Source organism: Cuculus canorus, chromosome 20 (assembly GCF_017976375.1).
Source record: "Cuculus canorus isolate bCucCan1 chromosome 20, bCucCan1.pri, whole genome shotgun sequence".
In the NCBI taxonomy this organism is placed as follows: Eukaryota; Metazoa; Chordata; class Aves; order Cuculiformes; family Cuculidae; genus Cuculus; species Cuculus canorus.
Genome location: NC_071420.1, coordinates 4,339,513 through 4,357,238, shown reverse-complemented (window position 1 = coordinate 4,357,238; position 17,726 = coordinate 4,339,513). Strand labels below are relative to the sequence as shown.

General features: G+C 50.6%; 2 protein-coding genes across 3 annotated transcripts in view; one reads left to right on the top strand and one right to left on the bottom strand.

The window, feature by feature from the left end:
• Window positions 1-210: 210 nt before the first annotated feature.
• TMIGD1 (transmembrane and immunoglobulin domain containing 1) lies at window positions 211-5,719 on the bottom strand. 2 transcript variants are annotated; one of them, XM_054085074.1, is made up of 7 exons: window positions 5,282-5,719; window positions 4,926-5,026; window positions 4,287-4,565; window positions 3,056-3,331; window positions 2,145-2,248; window positions 1,864-1,892; window positions 211-1,470 (listed from the first exon to the last, which is right to left on the bottom strand). In XM_054085074.1, the coding sequence occupies exons 1-7, from the start codon at window positions 5,305-5,307 to the stop codon at window positions 1,467-1,469; spliced, it is 819 nt and encodes a 272-aa protein (XP_053941049.1). In that variant the 5' UTR covers window positions 5,308-5,719; the 3' UTR covers window positions 211-1,466. The 2 variants fall into 2 exon arrangements, with proteins under 2 accessions (XP_053941049.1, XP_009556763.2); XM_009558468.2 differs by lacking the exon at window positions 211-1,470 and having other exon boundaries at window positions 1,860-1,892.
• Window positions 5,720-12,161: 6,442 nt separating this feature from the next.
• CPD (carboxypeptidase D) overlaps window positions 12,162-17,726 on the top strand; it is a 28,529-nt gene continuing 22,964 nt past the window's right edge. Inside the window, exons 1-2 of the mRNA XM_054085098.1 lie at window positions 12,162-12,859; window positions 15,604-15,851. Coding sequence (XP_053941073.1) covers window positions 12,201-12,859; window positions 15,604-15,851 — 907 coding nt within the window. The 5' untranslated portion in view covers window positions 12,162-12,200. The remainder of the gene's footprint in view (window positions 12,860-15,603; window positions 15,852-17,726) is intronic.

Below are 17,726 nucleotides of genomic sequence, written 5' to 3'. Positions count from 1 at the left end.
CTCTGGGCTATTGGCATCCATTCCCTCAGGGCCAGTGCCTTCCATTCCCTCGGGGCTATTGGCATCCATTCCCTCAGGGCTAGTGCCTTCCATTCCCTAAGGCCATCGGCTTCCATTCCCTCAGGGCTAGTGCCTTCCATTCCCTGAGGCCATTGGCTTCCTTTCCCTCAGGGCTATTGGCTTCCATTCCCTCAGGGCTGGTGGCTCCCATTCCCTCAGGTCTACTGGCCTCTGTTCCTTTTGGGCCAGTGGCCCCATTCTCCATTCAGGGCTGCTGGCCGTATTCTCCTAGGGCTGGTGGAGCCCCAGGCACTGATGGAACATCCCCATCTTGCCAGGCACAATGTCACCCTTAGGCCCTAAAAGCTTCCCAGGACCCGGTGAGGCCACACCTCAAATTCTGGGTTCAGTTCTGGGCCCCTCGCTACAAAAAAGGACATTGAAGGGCTGGAGCGCATTCAGAGAAAGGCAGCAGAGTTGGTGAAGGAGCTGGAGAACAAGTTATCTGAGGAGCAGCTGAGGCACCTGGAGGTGTTCAGTCTGGAGAAGAGAAGTCTGAGGGGAGACCTCATCACTCTCTGCAGCTCCCTGAAATGAGGTAGTAGCGAGGTGGGTGTTGGTTTCTTCTCTCAAGTAACAACTGATATGACGAGAAGAAATGGTCTTGAGTTGTGCCAGGGGACGCTTACATTGGGTATTAGGAAAAAATTCTTTATTGCAAGGTTTATCAGGCACCGGCAGAAGCTGCCCAGGGGGCTGGTTGGGTCACCGTCCCTGGAGGGATTTAAAAGCCGGGTTGATGAGGTGCTTAGAGATCTGTTTTAGTAGTGGACAGGTACGGTTGGACTCTGATCCCCTTTAAAGGTCTTTTCAAAGCAAATGATTCTATGAAAAATGCTGGAGTGGTGCGTTTGTTGTGGCACAGGATGGAGAGGTTTTCCATTGTGCATCGGGAGCGCACGGGGCTGCCCTTGGCCAAGGGAGCCAGCAGTGCACAGTGCCAGGCAGCTTTCATCCTGGCTAACAAGCTGAGCTGTCCATAGGATTCCTGGGAAGGGGCAGCAGGTTGGGGCGCCACTGTTCCTAACACCCCATGGAAAGGCACTCGACTGCCAACTTAACACCTCACTTGTCTGCATCAGTATCAGGATCTTTGGCAACCTGGTATGGATTCCTCTGTGAAGCGACCAACAGCCTGCACATCTGACTGCATGTGCATTCATTTTAGGAATAAGCATAGAGGGAAAGATCTGGCAGCAGCTCAGGCAGCCCAACCACCCCCCAGCAGTGCTCTAAGCAGTAAGTTAGAATGAACAGATGCAAAGAACAGCTTATATTTGGAAAAGACATTATAAACTTGACCCCAAAAAACTTGTTTCAGAGCTTTATCTCATATCTCCCGCAAGAGCTCATTTTCCCCTGCTAGCAATGGTGTTTTCTGGGTACACACAGGAGCCTTGTGGTCTTTACCTGCAGCAAAATGAAAAGAAGAAATGAAGAATCTCTCATTATGGAATGAACCAACAGTGAGTTGAGTTCACATGGGCTACGTTCAGCTCCAGAAAGCTTTCAGCAAGCTGGGGATACACCGTTTTTTTTGCTCACTGCCTCCGCACAGGCATAGCCAGGACCCTGGAATAGCCAGGACAAGGGCAGGAGCCGTGCTGTGCCTGGGGCGTCATCTGTGTCTGTCCTGCCATGTTCCCATGCTCCCCTCTCCACTGGGAAAGAAGGTGCACGCGCACGGTAACTCAGCATGGCTGGGTTTAGTGTGCTGAATGCTCTTTTCTTTCCCAGGTCCTGCCAAGGCTTAACAAAAGGGTTTCATTTGGAAGCTGTGTGAATAAGCAGTCAAATACTTACAGAGCTGTTTCACTGGATCTTTTGAAGCACTGAAAATAAAGAAACAGTCGTGTTATCTTTTGTATTTCCCGGCTGTAGGGATATTTTTACTAACGTTTAGCAAGTGTGTAGTGCCTTCCACCTTAAAATATCAAATATTTGATTCTAAAGCAGGAGGTAGTACATAGCCATCCTCTAACGGCAGAAAGCAACACTACAAAGTAGCATAGAAAAGGTAAAAAAACAAGGTGTTGTAGCCAAACAATACTATTTTTTTACTAAGAAACCAGAGCTTTCCGTACCTTACAAATTTTATCTTTTCGAGCCACTATTCCAAAAAGCACTGTGAGCACAACCACCACGGCAGCAGCAATGATGGCCTCCATGGGAAAAACAGGTTTCTTATCTGTCAAGAGGGAGAGGAGGTTGTGCTGTCACACAAAACAGAATGTTTCACACAATTGGGGAAAAGCGTATTTCTTTTCCCATGTTGTCCTTGCTTCTTTGAGCTATTGTTCTCTCTGCTGCCCGCGGACTGACTACGTGGCTTAGTCCTCTGGAAAGAAGGGAGCCAAGCCTGTATGTCAGCAAACTGAAGGAAGATGATGCCCAGGGCACTCTTAGTCATGGAAATACGAGTGTCCAGCTACATCAGTGACTTAGCTAACACTGCTTTCCTCACTGTTCTGAGAGTTCCAAAATGAAAGTGACCTGAACAGTGGGTGGGAAACGAATACCTGGTGGGTTCATCTCCCCTGTCTGAGACCTGAGCATCCAGTCCAGCAAGGCCTCCACTTCCCTGTTGTCCACAGGGCTATAGTCACTTCTAGAAGACAACTTCTCTTGCCTTGAGCAGCTCTTTTGGCGTGCTGGAATACTGTAGTCAGAGTAAGAAGCTTTAAGTAAGACCTAAGGTGCATGAAACCACGCTCAAATGTGCCCTGTCAGTGTGGGAAGTGAGACAGTGGGATGCGCCTGCCTCAGGTCACGCTTGCCAAACACCTTTGAATAACAGGAAGAGCAGGAAAGGCCCTTCCTGGTGCTGTGGTCCCGGGTACAGGTGCAAGGAGAGTTCCCCAATGTTGCTATGCCCTCAGAAGTTAATGCACATGCACCACGTTCCACTTACACTTCTTAATAGAAATGGATTGTTATCATTATGAAAGAGAATAGAGAGTTATTTGCAAAGCCTGTTGTTTAGCAGCCTTGTTACCTTCAACTGTCAGGTGGAAATCCTTCCACCTCTCTTCTTGAGATTTCAACATACAGGTGTAGGTCCCATTGTCTGACTTCTGTACTTTTTTGATGGAGAGCTGAAAGACCTCGCTGGTCTGGTACAGCTGGTAACGATTCTGCTGCAGGGTCAAGGTGGAGTTGTCCTTGTACCAAGCTGCTTGGGCCTGAGGGTTGGATTTGGCGTTGCAGGACAGAGTGACGTCTTTGCCTTCTTCAATCTGGAGGGACTCTTCTCCAGTCAGCTGGGGAAGAACTGTGCACAGTAATGCAGTTGAACAGGTCATTAACAATGCTGCAGACCATTTAACACAAAGTAAGTTCCCTTTCTACATCCAGAAGAAGCCACAGAGGTGATCCAAGGGCTGGAGCACCTCCCATACGAGGACAGGCTGAGAGAGTTGGGGTTGTCCAGCCTGGAGAAGAGAAGGCTGTGGGGAGACCTTAGAGCAGCTTCTACTACTGAAAGGGGATCCAGGAAAGCTGGGGAGGGGCTCTTGATCAAGGACTGCAAGGACAGGACAAGGGAGATTGTCTTAAGCTGAAAGAGGGGAGATTGAGATCAGATTTTAGGCAGAAATGTTTTCCTGTGAGGGTGTGGAGGCCCTGGCCCAGGTTGCCCAGAGCAGCGGTGGCTGATCCATCCCTGGAGGTGTTCAAGGCCAGGTTGGATGGGGCTTGGAGCCCCTGATCCAGTGGGAGGTGTCCCTGCCCATGGCAGGGGATGGAACTGGATGGGCTTTAAGGTTCCTTCCAACCGAAACCATTCTATCATTCTGTGATTCCATGATCCCCTGTCCACCTTTTTCAGTGGTGTAACACATCACAGTTGTGCAGCATTTCATGCTCCCTGGGAATCAGCAGGGCAATCAGTGGCAGAGACCGTCACTCCCATAACTCCTCTGTCCTGACTTGTATCTTTGGTTGGGAAAGAATCTAGGTGGAGGCAGTCACATAGCCATGTTGTCTTCCTGAAGGGCCCACCCGCTCCCTATAGAAGCAGCATTAGATCAGGCCATAAGCACCACTGTGGAAGGGGAGTGTCTTATCCTGTGCATTATCTCCTCCTAAACGCATTTTTTCTTGGTGAAGGCAGCATACAAGGGTGCCAAACACCTCGCCTTCACCCAGCGCCCAGACACTGAGCTCCTCAGCCCATAATTCCGTCCCGCCCCAGCTATTCCGCACAGGCACCTGCCACTGTGACTCACACTGGACGTCCAGGGTCACTGACACCTGGACAGACGTGTTCCGCGCTAGCTTGCATGTGAAGATGACTCCATTGTCGGACGTGGTGACTGGGGATATGCAGATGTTACTGATGTTCACTTTATTCCCTTCTTTCAGATCCACTTTCCCATCTCCTCTGTACCAGAGCAGTTCCTCATCCTGGTTGCTGTTCCGTGCGAGGCAGGAGAGGGAGACAAGAGAGCCAGACGTTGTAGACAGGGAGAAGTCAGCAATGTGGTTGTTTACAGACAGTTCCAAACCTGCCAAAGAAGGAGAACGATGGCGCTAAGCATCCTAAGCTGTACCCTTCCCATGAAAACTGCCCTGCCAGCTTCTCCAGACCTCGACCTTGGAGGAGGGATTAACTCTCAGGCTTCAGTCTAACAGTTGCTTTCAGGTGGGACTTTAGTTTTTGAGACAAAAGTGTCTTCATCACAGAGCTCCCTTCGCAGTTAGTTAAAATAAGTCAGGCTTTTTGCAAGAGGCCAATTTTCAGACAGTCAGGGGTGACGTCCAGCACATCTGAAGGCTGTGGGGCATCACCCTAGGCACTGTCTAGCCCCGCATAGTTTCATGTTGGCATGATGGACAAAGCCACGATGCCTTTTTCTGTTGCTTACCCATGGCTGCGCGTGCCAAAAAGCAGAGGACAAGGATAGGCACTTCACAAGGGACTGCGTGGCTGCTTCTCTGTGCCATCTCGGAGGAGCCTGGACAATGTCTGTTGGAGAGAAGGTCACAACATTGCTGCCTTTGCTCAGGGCTTGCAGAGGGTTGATCGCTGTCATCAGACACCCTGGGGAAAGCCCTCGGAGACAGGGACAGGTCACCAGGGAGGAAACTAAGCTGATTTGTTGCAGGACCTTTTCTAGGGTCAAGGAGGTTTACATCTCTAATTTCTGTTGGAGGAGTTCATTATCACCAATCAACTGTCTACCAGGAGAGCTGTCTCTGGGATGTGTCACATCAGACTTACCTTGGGAAGAGTCTCTGGAGAGGCATCTGCTAAGAAATGCACAGCTCTTTCCCCTCCGTATTTATAAGGTCGGAATTTTAATATTTTATGGTAGCTCAGTAAGAAGTGAGTCCATAAAATGGGTTCAAGGCCTCGTTCAGTTCCTGGGTCTCTCAGCTCCCACTGAAGAAAAGTATTTGCTAGGCTGTGCCGGTTGTTTTATGAGACTTTCCGAGGCAATGAGTAACTAATGAGAGAGTTCCTTCACCAGCTAGAAGACTTTCAGCCAAAAATAATACCTTTCCCCTCAGCTTTCTGGGTATTCACAGCACTGTTTCAAGCCATAGGAAGTTTATCCTAGATTATCCTAGAGCAGGAGTAGACTCTGATTTGCTCCTCCCTGCCCAAAGTTCTGTCGCTGTGTCCTCCTTTGATTGAAAAATGAGAAAAGGCACTGATTCAGACTTTGAACTTTGTTGGCAGAGGAGAGAGCGGAGGCACTGCTCACTGGTGTGCATCCCCAGGGTGTGCGCAGCCCTGACTGCGGGGACAGCTGTGTGCGCAGCTGAAGGCACAGCAGAAGCGCTCGGCTGTAGGGAAACTGGGGTCTGACATTGCTTGCTTAGACTTCAGCAGGATGATAGTGATGTGGTTGCAAAGGTCCAGTGCGTATTCTCACCACTCACACTGTCAATGTCCCCGCAGGCACAGGGCACATCCCTCCTCAGGAACTGGATCAGCAGAGCCATAAAGAGCATTTCATGAGCAGGAGGAGCCCAGGACACCTCCTCAGCGTTTGCTTTGCCTGTAGATGCAGTGGCTGAGCCCGGCGGTGCAGAGGTGGGCATGGAGGGCTGGCTGTGTGCAGAGAGCAGATGAGCAAACAGCACTATTTATTTGGGGGGTTGTTGCAAACATGGGTCACCCTTGAGTGTTTCTTCATATAACTTTTTCTATGTTTATTGGTTTACCCTCAAAACTGGGAATCATTGTCTGTTACAAATATATATGTGTGCAAAAATCCCTTAAAGAGACAGCACTCAGCCTGCCTTCTAGAAAGCTACTGGATTAGAAATTACTGCCCAGCCTTTAACTAACTTTTTGCCTTAAAATTCAATTTAAGAATTTTGAATAAATAAATTCAGCTTCTTCCACCATTTTTAGGAAGTTCTATGTCCTGTCCTTGTAGCATTTGACTAAATCTTGGCTTATGGTCCGGTACAAAGTTCAATCAAAGTGCTTTTCCTAAGTAAAGTGATCTTTAAAAAGTGACTTGATTGAAAACAAAGAGGAAGGCAAAGGAACGGGCAGTGAAACAGCTTGTGTGCTTCTGCCAAGACAGGAACTAAAGGTGCAAGAGTATGCGGAGGTCTGTGCCCCTCTAGTCACTGTGTTCCAATGAAAATCCAGGAGGAGGAGGAAGTATTTGGAGTTAGTGAGGATGCAAAGAATTAAAGTATGGAGTTCTGGAGTATTTTTTCAGCCTAGAAATTAGAGTAAGGGAAAAGATGGTCAGACGGCAGCTGCGCTGTGGTGGGGTTGTCACGGTGCAAGGCACAGCATCAGTGGGACCGGGCAAAAGTCCTGTCCAGGTTTGCAGCAGGTCTGTGATGGGCAGCAAGGTGAGCTCAGGTTCACCTGGTTGACTGAAGGCAATATCAGCGTCCCGTTTTGCAACGGGCTTTGAGATCTGCTGAAGGAAGAGAAGGTAAAGAAAAGTGAGGTGTTACTTGGCCAGAGGCACTGAAAAGGAACATTTTTAAATGGGTAAGAATTACTTTCGCAATGACTTTTTACAATTTTCTTTTTATAAAGGGTGTAATTATCTTGTGGGTGTCTAATTATTGAGGTCTAGAGTTTTGTGGGTTGCATTATCCACCTTTCCATTACATTTGGGAGGGATGTAAACCTCATTTTCCAGAATGTAAAGCAGCCACTAATGACTCAGACTGGGAGGAACCTCTTCAGTGGGGCGGATACTCCATAACTCTCCATGGCAAAGGATCCAGCCCTCTGGTTTGAGGTATTTAGATCGGGCACCGTCACTACTGGGTTAAACAAACCGTGGGCTACAGCCAGTAATCCACCACACCGGTTCCTGCTTGTCATCCTTATGGCAACAGCAGAGCAACAAACCCAGAATAAGGCTGCTGTTATATATGGCTCTGAAGAGCCCCAAAGGGAATTAATTAATAAACACCAGTCTATTCCTGGGTGTAATCCAAACCTTAGAAACCTGAGAAGATTTAGAACATGATAGAGATTGGGCAGAAGTTTCTTTTCCACCAGGTCTTTTACCCCCTGACTCCAAACTTCACAGCAGTTTGCATTCCATTTGGTTATCCTCAGTGCCTCCAGGACAGGGAGCACTGCTCGTAATATCCTTCATTTTCACTGCAGATGAGAACTAAATTTATATTCGTAGAATCATAGAATGGCTTGGATTGGAAGGGACCTTAAAGCCCATTCAGTTCCAACACCTTGCCACAGACAGGGACATCTTCCACTAGATCAGCCACCGCTTCTCTGGGCAACCTGGGCCAGGGCCGCCCCACCCTCACAGAAAAACATTTCTTCCTAAGATCTCATCTTGATCTCCCCTTTTTAAGCTTAAAACCATTCCCCCTCATCCTGCCCTTGCCCTCCCTGATCAAAAGTCCCTCCCCAGCTTTCCTGGAGACCCTTTCAGCACTGGAAGCTGCTCTAAGGTCTCCTCAGAGCCTTCTCTTTTCCAGGCTGAACAACCCAAACTCTCCCAGCCTGTCCTCATAGGGGAGGTAATCAGCATTATTGTGAGAGCTGAAGGTTGTTCTTGGAGTCCGTGCATAGCTGGACCTGCACAGACGTGTGGAAGCTGGGAATCGTATCTAGGGGTTGGTTTGTCAGGCAAACAACGGCTGTAACGTGCCTGTAATCCAGCTCTAGAAAACATGTTTCTGCAACAGCGCCGGAGGCTCTGCTCACAGGCTGCTCCTGCCTTCCTACTCATTATGGTTCCCCACTCCTAATTCCTTTTTAATATGTGGTGCTACATATTTTGCAACACTTCCATTGTTGAAGAATGACTGTAATACCCAAACCCACTCCCTCCACTTGTCAGATATCTGGGCTGGAAAGCAAGGCTGTCAGGGAATGGTGCTTGAACTTAAGCAGCACTCGCCTTCCCTCCTACAAAACCGATTTTTGCCAAGTATAAAGATTATGGAGATGTGATGTGCCCTGATTTCTCAGACTCCCAGCCCATACCCCACATATTTTCCACTGTTGGGATGGACAGATCTCAAGTATTTATTAATAATTCTGTTGATAATTCTATTTTCTGATGGTCCTTTGGAACAGGTCCCGCGCTCTGCCATTGAATGCAGAGGAATGATAAATGACTTTTATTCTTGGGAAGGAATAAGAATAGCGAAACAAGAATGAAACTAGTAAATATTTTGAAATTTTAAAACACATTGCCTGGAGGGCATTAAACATTCAAATGAAAAGTAGGCATGAATGAAGAAACAGACCCTGCGATAAATAAAGCACAAGAGAAGCCTTCAGGACGGTGAAGCTGCAGTGCAAGTGTTGGACGCGGATGCCATCTACTGGATCCCCACCCCCGGGAACTGGCAGTCCTGCAGCCAGTTCCTGAGGGAGAAAAGTCACCTTCTGGGAGCCCTGGAAATAGGATGAGATCCCTGTGATCACCACGGTAGAAGCTCAGAGACAGTAAACCCTGCGGAAGGCTGAAGCAACAGTCATGGACAGGTCTGCTGAAGCCTTTGGGCTCAGAGGAGGAGCAGAATGCATTTCTGGGACGGTAATTGTTCTCGTGATTTTCATCAGTGCTATGGGAAGTCCCGTGTGGAGTCTGCACTCGTAGTGATGCAACAGGGAACCACATCCTGAGCTTCTACCGTCATTTCTATTCTCATATTTCTCTTTCACAACTGTGAGTAAATTAGGCTTTGAGAACCTCAGTCATCGCTTTAAACTGTTGCTCCTGAACCTTTTAAACTCTCCCTTTTTGAAGTGAGGGCAAGAAATGTTACCGCGCTCCAGGAGGGCAAGAATAACCTTTAATCAGAAGCATCCAGGCACTCACCAGTGTTTCCTGTGCAGTGGAGAAAGCAGCCAGGGACTGTAGAAATTCTTGGATCTGTGCTGAAAGCCCCACCACATCGCAGCAGTGAAGCAGGTACGGTGTTCTGTTACCAGCAGGCAGCACTGGTCCCTCTTTCCCAGCTGCTCTGGCCGGTGCCTACAGTCACTAATCTTGACTTAGACTAAAGATAATACTCATTGCTATCCCACTCATGTGTCCGTTGCTATCCTACTCTGAGAAATATGGTCTCAAACAGAAGGAAATGTGAAAAGAACTTTGCATTCAATTAGCAATATAGGTCCTCTGCAGGAAATAAAAGTGACTTATCTGTATTAAACTCCTCTGAAATGCTGGGTCTTGTGGTTTCCCATCCAGGGAGTCCTATTTCAGTAGCTTTCAGCTTTCACACCTAGCAGCACTCAAGGAAATTAAAGCTATTAGTCTTTGCTTTGCATTAGCCACTCACAAAACTCGATTTTCTACCTGATCAAACCAATTTGCAAGGTGGTCTCCTGCCGCAGCTGCAGGGTGAGGCTATATCGTAGCAAAGGTCTGCCAGGTTCCCCTGACTTTATCCTTTTCCTGGACAGAAAACACGCCTCTGTCATCAGCGGGGTGGGGGTTTTGTTTCTTCTGGGAAATAGAAATGACTGAGGATGATGCTAAGCTGGGTGCTTGCTTCTTGCCTGATTTACATGCTCCCTGATGGCAAACATGGGACATTCCCTAATATGATTCCCAGATCCACCTCTCTCTCAAGACTGTATTCCACTGTGGCTGCCCCGCAGCCTGAACCTCAGATATTTTTGTCTACGTGGGAACTTTCCTCACCAGTGGGATTTCTTGGAAGTGCTCTACTGGAGAACCAAGTGCTGATTTGATCTGGTGAAGCGCTGCCAAACAATATTAGCAGTTTTAACTTCCCTGCTGTGGTGTCATCCTGTGAGGAACCTGCAAAGACTGAGCTGCTCCTCCTTTCCAGTTCAAAGGGAACCATTTGCTGACAATCTTCAGGAGGAAACCTCACTCCTCCTCTGTGGCCAGAACCAATGCAGGGAGTTTCATAAGGCAAAACCCACAGCCCCCGAGTAACCACCTCCTCAGAGTACCAGGGCTGTGGCGCTCAGCAAAGCGCAGGCACAGGGCAGAGCTGAGGAGGAGGAGGAGGAGAAGGAGGTGGCTTCTTGCAGGTCTGTCCCTAATCTATTGCTCCTCCAGGGATCGGGAAGGCAGAGCTCTTCTAGGTTGGCCCAAGGAAATGAGAAGGTTTTGTTGTTACTGGCTGCTGAGAAAATGAGTGGATGACTCATCGGTCTTCTGCCACATGCTGCTTTTACAATTGGGTTGTTGAAATTCCAGACAAATGGGCTTTTATCAGCTAAAAAGGGAAATTAGCTTAGTTACTCTGTGTAAATCCAGAGCAATTTATTTGTAGACGGAGGGCTTAAACCTGTGCCATGGTGATGGCTTTTGAGATGGCCAAATTCCCTCTTGACATTCCCTCTCCCTTTCGGTTTAAGAAGTCCTGATGACCAAGGACCTTTGGCTTTTCCAGTTTATTTAGATCTGAGGCATCTTTTTGAGGGATAATCCCTTCTCCCTGCTTGTCCCTCTCCTAATGACTGCGCAGCTCTGATGAGTCCTAAGAAAAAGAAGCCAATTTAATCTCTTTTTCCTTGGGGACCTTCTGATGCCGCCGTTCCACGCTTGGCTTACACACAAGTTTGCATCATCTAATCGCTCATGCAAAGGATCCCAGAACACGGCGAGATGAAAGAGCTGTGCCACTGATGGTTCCCCTCAAAATCCGTTTTATGCACTAGACTCAGAGCTTGCATCTCCAACAGGAAACGCCGGCGCTGGGAAGCAGATGTGTACATGAGATCCTACTGGAAAGTTAAACAGGAATTGACAAGACCGGCTGTCAGAGATGGCCACTTCCAGCACTTCATGGACTGCAGTGCACTTTTTGCAGAGTAAACTATTTTGCTTGTTATTCCTTGGGATCTCGCTTGCCTCAAAAAAAGGAATTGGCAACGATCTGAATGGAGGAACCCTCAAAAGTACTCTTTATACATCATAGAATCATTAAGGTTAGAAAAGACCTCTAAACTGTGCTCCAGCCCTCAGATCATCCTTGTAGCCTCCTCTGGACCCATTCCAACAGCTCCATCTCCTTCTTCTGTTGAGGATTCCGGAACTGGAACACAATCCCCCAGATGAGGTCTCACAAGAGAGGAATAGAAGGGCAGAATCCCCTCTCTGGACCTTTTGCTGCAGCGTGTTGGGGCGAGGTGCGCGGAGCATCGCTGAGCACTGGGCTTTCACGCAATCATGGGATGTTTTGGGCTGGAAGGAACCTTTAGACCCGATCCAGTCCAACCCCCCTGCAGCGAGCAGGGACATCTTTAGCCGGATCGGGTTGCTCAGAGCATCATCCACCCCAGCCTCGATTGTTCCCAGAGATGGAGCCTATGTGTGCAGTAACTCGCTATCTGCACCGGGAGAGGCTCCCGCCGGGAATTTCGAGAGGGGAGCCGCTGTGGCTTGGAAGCCGGAGGCCTCGTTCTCTTTGAGAAGGAAGAACCCCCCCGTTTTGGGGCAGCGCACCCGCCTCTCGGCCCTCCCTCCCCGCGCCGGCGGCAGCGCATGCACCGCGCCGCCGCCGCCAGCAGGGGGCGCGCCCCCCAACGCCCCGCTCCCGTAGTGACGTAACGCCCTCTTCGCTCTCCCATTGGTCCGCGCTCCCCCTCGGCGGCCGCTGATTGGCTGCGGCGCAGCGAGCGCCCTCCCACGTGCCGGGGCGGGGAGGGGAGGCGGTACCTCCCGCTGCCTTCGCCCGGCGGGGCCATGGCGAGCGGGGCGGCGCGGCGGCTCGGGATGCGGCGGCTGCTCCTGCTCTGCGCCGTGCTGCTGGGCTCGGCCCGCGCTCTGCACATCAAGAAAGCCGAAGCGGCGGCGGAACCCGCGGAAACGCTGCGTTACCTGAGCTCGGCCGAGCTGGGCGAGGCGCTGCGGGCGCTGGCGGAGGAGGAGGCTCCGGCGGGGCTGGCGCGGCTCTTCAGCATCGGGGACTCGGTGGAGGGGCGGCCGCTGTGGGTGCTGCGGCTCACGGCGGGGATGGGGCCCCCGCGGGACGGCGAGGAGCCGGGGGGAGCGCCGATCCCCGGGCGGCCGCAGGTGAAGCTGGTGGGCAACATGCACGGCGACGAGCCCCTGGCGCGGCCGCTGCTGCTGCGCCTGGCGCGGGAGCTGGTGCGGGGCTGGGCGGGCGGCGAGGAGCGCAGCGCCCGCCTGCTCAACTCCACCGACCTCTACCTGCTGCCCAGCCTCAACCCCGACGGCTTCGAGCGCGCCCGCGAGGGGGATTGCCGCGGGGAGGGCGGCCGCGAGAACAGCCGCGGCCGAGACCTCAACCGCAGCTTCCCCGACCAGTTCGGGGCCGCCCAGCCCGACCTGGAGCCCGTGCCCGAGGTGCGAGCGCTCATCGCCTGGATGCGCCGCAACAGGTCAGTGAGGATGGCGCCCACGCGTCCCCCCGTGTCCCGCATCCTCACGGGTCCCCTGCCCCGCTGTCTGTCCGTCCCCTGCCCCGCTGCCCGCCCGTCCCCTGCCCCGCTGTCTGTCCGTCCCCTGCCCCGTTTGCCGCGTTGCCGCCCTGTTCCCCCGCTTTCGCTCCCTTCCGTCACCCCACATCGTCCCCTGTCCCTCCCCTCTCGCTCCGCTGCCCCCTTTGGTTGCCCCGCTTTTGCTCCCGTGTCCCCGCTTCGCCCCTCGTCCCCTGGTTGTCCCGCTTTCCCCCCCTTTGCCCGTTGTCCCGCTTCTCTCCCCTGCCCCGCATTTGCTCCCCCATACCCTCACTTTTGCCCCACTTCTCTCCCTCCCTGGTGCCCCACTTTTGCCCCCTCCTTGGTGCTCTGCTTTCATCCCCCGACTCCACGCCCCACTTTTGTCCCTCTGGTGCTCCACTTCTCCCCCTCCAGTGCCCCACTTTCCTCCCTGTCCCACTCTTCCCCCCAGTGTCCTGCTTTTGCCTCCCTGTCCCAGTGCTTCCCTGCCCCCCAGCGCCCCGCTTTTGCCTCCCTGCACCATTCGGCTCTGGGGCACAGGAGACCCTCAGCTCCACTCCCTGCCCGTTCAGCTTGCTCTTGACTTTTCCCACCACTTCCCAGCCGGGCTTCATGAGATGGAAAAACCATTTCCCAACAATTTCTCCCCATCTGTGCTGGGTTGACCCATTTTCACAGCTAGGGATGATCCTGCGCTTGTGATCCTGCACTGTGCAGGAGAGCAGTTTGGTGGCTGCGGTTTACCAAGGAGCCCCACTAGCCACATTCCCGGCCTCTGTGGCCACCTCCATGTGTCCCTTCTCCAGGAGCCCACGACCTTGAAACTTCTTCCCTCTGTCTTGTGCTTGTCCGTGTGTCTCACTCCTGGGGCCGATGATGGTTTCACCATGGGCTGTGGGATGCTTAAAATATTTGGGGTTCAGTGTGGAGCTCATCTGCGTGCAAAGGGGTTTAACAGAGAGTTGTGTTGAGCAGGGCTTCCCCACATCTTTGCGTTTCATGGGAAATTCCCTGGATTTAGCAATAACGCTCTGTGTTTGGGGCCCTGGAAAGCGCAGAGGCCAAGTTGGGCACTGTCTCTTCATTTGGTTTATTCTTTAGAAAACCATGGAAGGTCCAAACCGCGAAGGTCAGTGCAACCAACTGTGTTAAGTTGTGCAGAGAAAGCCAGAATGCGAAGTCTGATCGGATACTGAAACTGTGCCTGGTATCCTGAGACAGGGATAGAGAGGATTGACCAGGGGATGGCTGACAGCTGTGGAGCATTGAAGGGTTGTTGGTTGGATCCAACCAAGACGTGCAGCGTTCAGCATTGTACGACGTTTGCTCCATTTTAGAGAACAAAATTTGCTTGGATGAAATGCCTTTATTAAAACTTGATGGCTGTAGGGATTACGGCTCCAGAGGAATTTCCTGAACTGCACCAGTAATTGCTCATCCTAAGGATCCGTTACGGTAGCTCTGATGCAGCAGTTTGCACCAAAATCCCTCCAGCTTCAGCTCAAAATGAGTTACTCGGGAAGTGCATGCGTGTTCTTAATACCATTTTGAAAATACCTTGTGCTTTCTATTTTCATTTTTTTGGGACTGTTAGAGGTGGGATTTGTGCGTAAGCCAGGGTGAAACAGGAAGAACGCAGTGCTTTGTGCATCCCTCTGCCTGGCAGCACCAGTTAACACCAGTACAATTGTTCAGCTAACACAACCGCTGATTAAAAAGTGAATGGGTAAACAGAACTACGTGATTAAAAAAAAGAGATAGTGAGTGTAATGCAATTCGTGTGCGCTATTTTAAGCAAGGCAAAGGTATTGGTCACGTTACCTCTGCTCAGAAACAAAATCTCATTTGACAAGATGAGGAGAGCTCCTTTTCCCTTAGTGCTGTATTTGTTGGAAAGAGGAAGAGTAGAGCCGATGACCTTTGGGGTTCATTGGAATGCTTACACTACCTGTGATCGAGTGTGATACAGGGCGTGTGGGTCTATATTTTCTGATTTGGGATTTTAACAGCTCTGTCACACATCCAAGTTTTATTTAAGCAAGTCAGTCCTGTTGTGTGATTGGTACCAGGCATCGCTCAGAGCTTGATGAAGAGCTGTATGCATCACTGTATGCATCACTGTATGCGCAGGGCACTGTCTTTCTGTCGCAGAGTTTGAGGACTCTGTCTCAGGTGGAAAAAAGAAACTTGTTTCCTCTCCAGTAGTGCTAGATGTCAGTTTGGGGAGTGAATAAATCCTGTCCTGGCAGTTGGTTTGTTGCAAAAATCTGACTTCCCCACCGTGCTCCCACCTGGACACTGTTTGGACCCTTTGACAATCCTGCTCACAGTGTTGGAGGCTGGTGTTAACACAAGGGAATACGTCTCCTAGGACAGTGTATCATCTTGTCCCAACAGCAGCATCCTTGGTACCGGACGAGTTCATATCTGTTAACGTAGCCTTTGTGTAGCTGCGCAGGGCTGATGGAGCAGGATCTGGTCATTTCCTTTTCCAAAGTAGCATTACAGCTGGGCAGCTCATCCAGCGGGTGCGTTTTCCCTTGTTGATTCCAAATAGAGTTTGAAAGCTCCGGAGAATCCAGTTTGTTCAGAAAGGCATCAGAACAACTGCTTCAGCTGCTGCAGTTGGTTTCCTGTAGCGATTGTTCCAGTATGACTCTTCTTTTTCTCCTTCCCAACCCCAGGTTTCTGCTTTCTGGCAATCTTCATGGTGGCTCAGTGGTTGCAAGCTATCCCTACGATGACTCTCCCACGCATAACCCTACAGGAGTCTACAGTAAATCGGCTGATGATGAAGTGTTCAAGTACTTGGCAAAAGCTTACGCGTCGCATCACCCCATAATGAGAACTGGCAAACCCAATTGCCCTGGCGAGGAGAGAGAGACCTTCCAAGATGGTATCACAAACGGTGCCCAGTGGTACGATGTAGAAGGTAAGCTGTGCTCCGTCTCTGCTGGCTCACCCAACAGAGTGTCTTATAGAAATGGTTTCTTGCTGGCACTGAGAACTGATATCCAAACCAGCAGTGATTATCACAGCGAAAAGGACGGTGGGTGAAATGGTATTTTTAACTTTGAATGTGTTCTAGCAGCTTGAAATGAAGGGAAGCGGCATCACAGGCACACCAGTAAGTGCTTGATGAGTCACAGCTTGGGAGATGTTCGTAAGGAAGAGATCACAGCAAACTGGAGGGTTCTTCCTGACCCTGTTGGATGCTGGAGAGTTATCCTGTGTGCGAGAGGCTTCATTTGCTGAATGAACTGCCATTAGGGCCTCCAGATGGTTACTGAGTTTTGATACAGGAAAGAGGACACTGTTGTTAAGGTTATTAAACCATTGCTGATGTTCTCTGAGGAGTTTTTAACCTCCAAACTTGTAAGTTATAAACTAGCCTGCTGTAAAACTACGTAAAATGATTTAAATGTGTGATCTGAGCTGACCAAGCTGCTCTCGCTGGAAGCGGGGCAGGGAGCTGCTTTGCTGTTAGACCTGTGCAGATGACAACAACCAGCGCAGCGTGTTCCCATCCACCAGTGGGGTGGGATCTAGAAGGGATCCAAAATTTGGTCTGATGGGGCTTCTAGGAGAGCTCCCGTTCCTTCCATTGGGTGCTGGAACGGCTGCCCAGGGCAGTGGAGGAGTCCACATCCCTGGAGGTATTTGAAAGACGGGTAGAATTGGTTCTCAGGTTTGGTAGTGGACAGGTAGGGCTGGACTCAGTGATCTCAGGGGTCTTTTCCAAACAAACAATTCCATAATTCTGTGATTCTACTTTAGAGGTGATCTGAATATAAGCAAATTACACCATTTCGCTTGTGTGGAGGTGACTGGCCTGGCTCTGACATGCAGTGGGCTGCTCCGTGTGCATCAGCTTTGCTGAAAATGGGATTTAAATGACAGCTTATGTGATGAGATGCTCTTGTGGAAAAGGCTTTGTGGACTGGCAGGAAGCGAAATCCTGGCTGTGTCATTAGAAATCACACCATTGCCGTGCCCCTCAGCGGATGTTGTAAAACCGTGGCCTCGCCAGGCCATGCAGAAACCTCTGTGGTGAGGGCACCGCAAAAACCTTGCAGAAGTTATTCAAAGAAATTGCATTGCTTCGGTGCACCTGGACTGCTCTGCTCTCCCTCGTACTGGGGGTGAGGGATGGTGGCAGGAGTGCTGAGCAAGCAGTGAAATCGGGCGTTGTTTATCTTTCAGAGTTTACACCTTAAATTCTAATAAGAGAGTGTCATTCCAAAATATGGGCTGCCAAGCTGAACCCTGTCTTAACCGTGCATCCACCTTGCTTGGGAAGGAGGGAGAGGGAGCTGGTGTTAGACCTGAACACGTCACCTGTCTGCTGGAAGAGGAAGCCTTGATTTCAAGGGTGGCTGAATCATTCCTCAGGATTTCACTGGTCAAATAAGTTGTCCTGTTCAAATAAGATGTGGGTTTACCTCTTTTTCTAGCAGGTGTCTCCTTCCCTCCACCCTGCTGAGCACACCAGCCCCCGTGTTTGCTGGCTCAAGGTTCACTCTGCTGCTGTGGAAAAGTCCAGCAGGAGGAAGGTTTGTGTAATCTGGTGAAAGTGCTTAGGGGGAACAGGATATCCTGGATGAGCTGTGCTGCCTTGTTCTGGTCGCAGTCGTTGGTAAACACCTCAGTTGGGAACTTTGTTAGGTGCAGCTCTAAGATTTTCTGCTGTTGTGATGAAGTGGGGTGTGGTGGGCCCTGAGGGGAGGGTGGTTCCAGCACTGTGGGCCTGGATTTCCCTACCCCCAGTGAGCTGCATTTTCCTCTACCTCGTTAACTTCTTCATCCT

Bases quoted from the DNA above. Each gene is read 5' to 3' on its own strand.
- TMIGD1 (XM_054085074.1), bottom strand. From the start codon at position 5,307: ATGCCTCTCCAGAGACTCTTCCCAAG. The intron at 5,027-5,281 runs GTAAGTCTGATG...TCTCTCCAACAG, and splicing joins CTCCAGAGACTCTTCCCAAG to ACATTGTCCAGGCTCCTCCG. The intron at 3,332-4,286 runs GTGAGTCACAGT...TACTGTGCACAG, and splicing joins AGTGACCCTGGACGTCCAGT to TTCTTCCCCAGCTGACTGGA.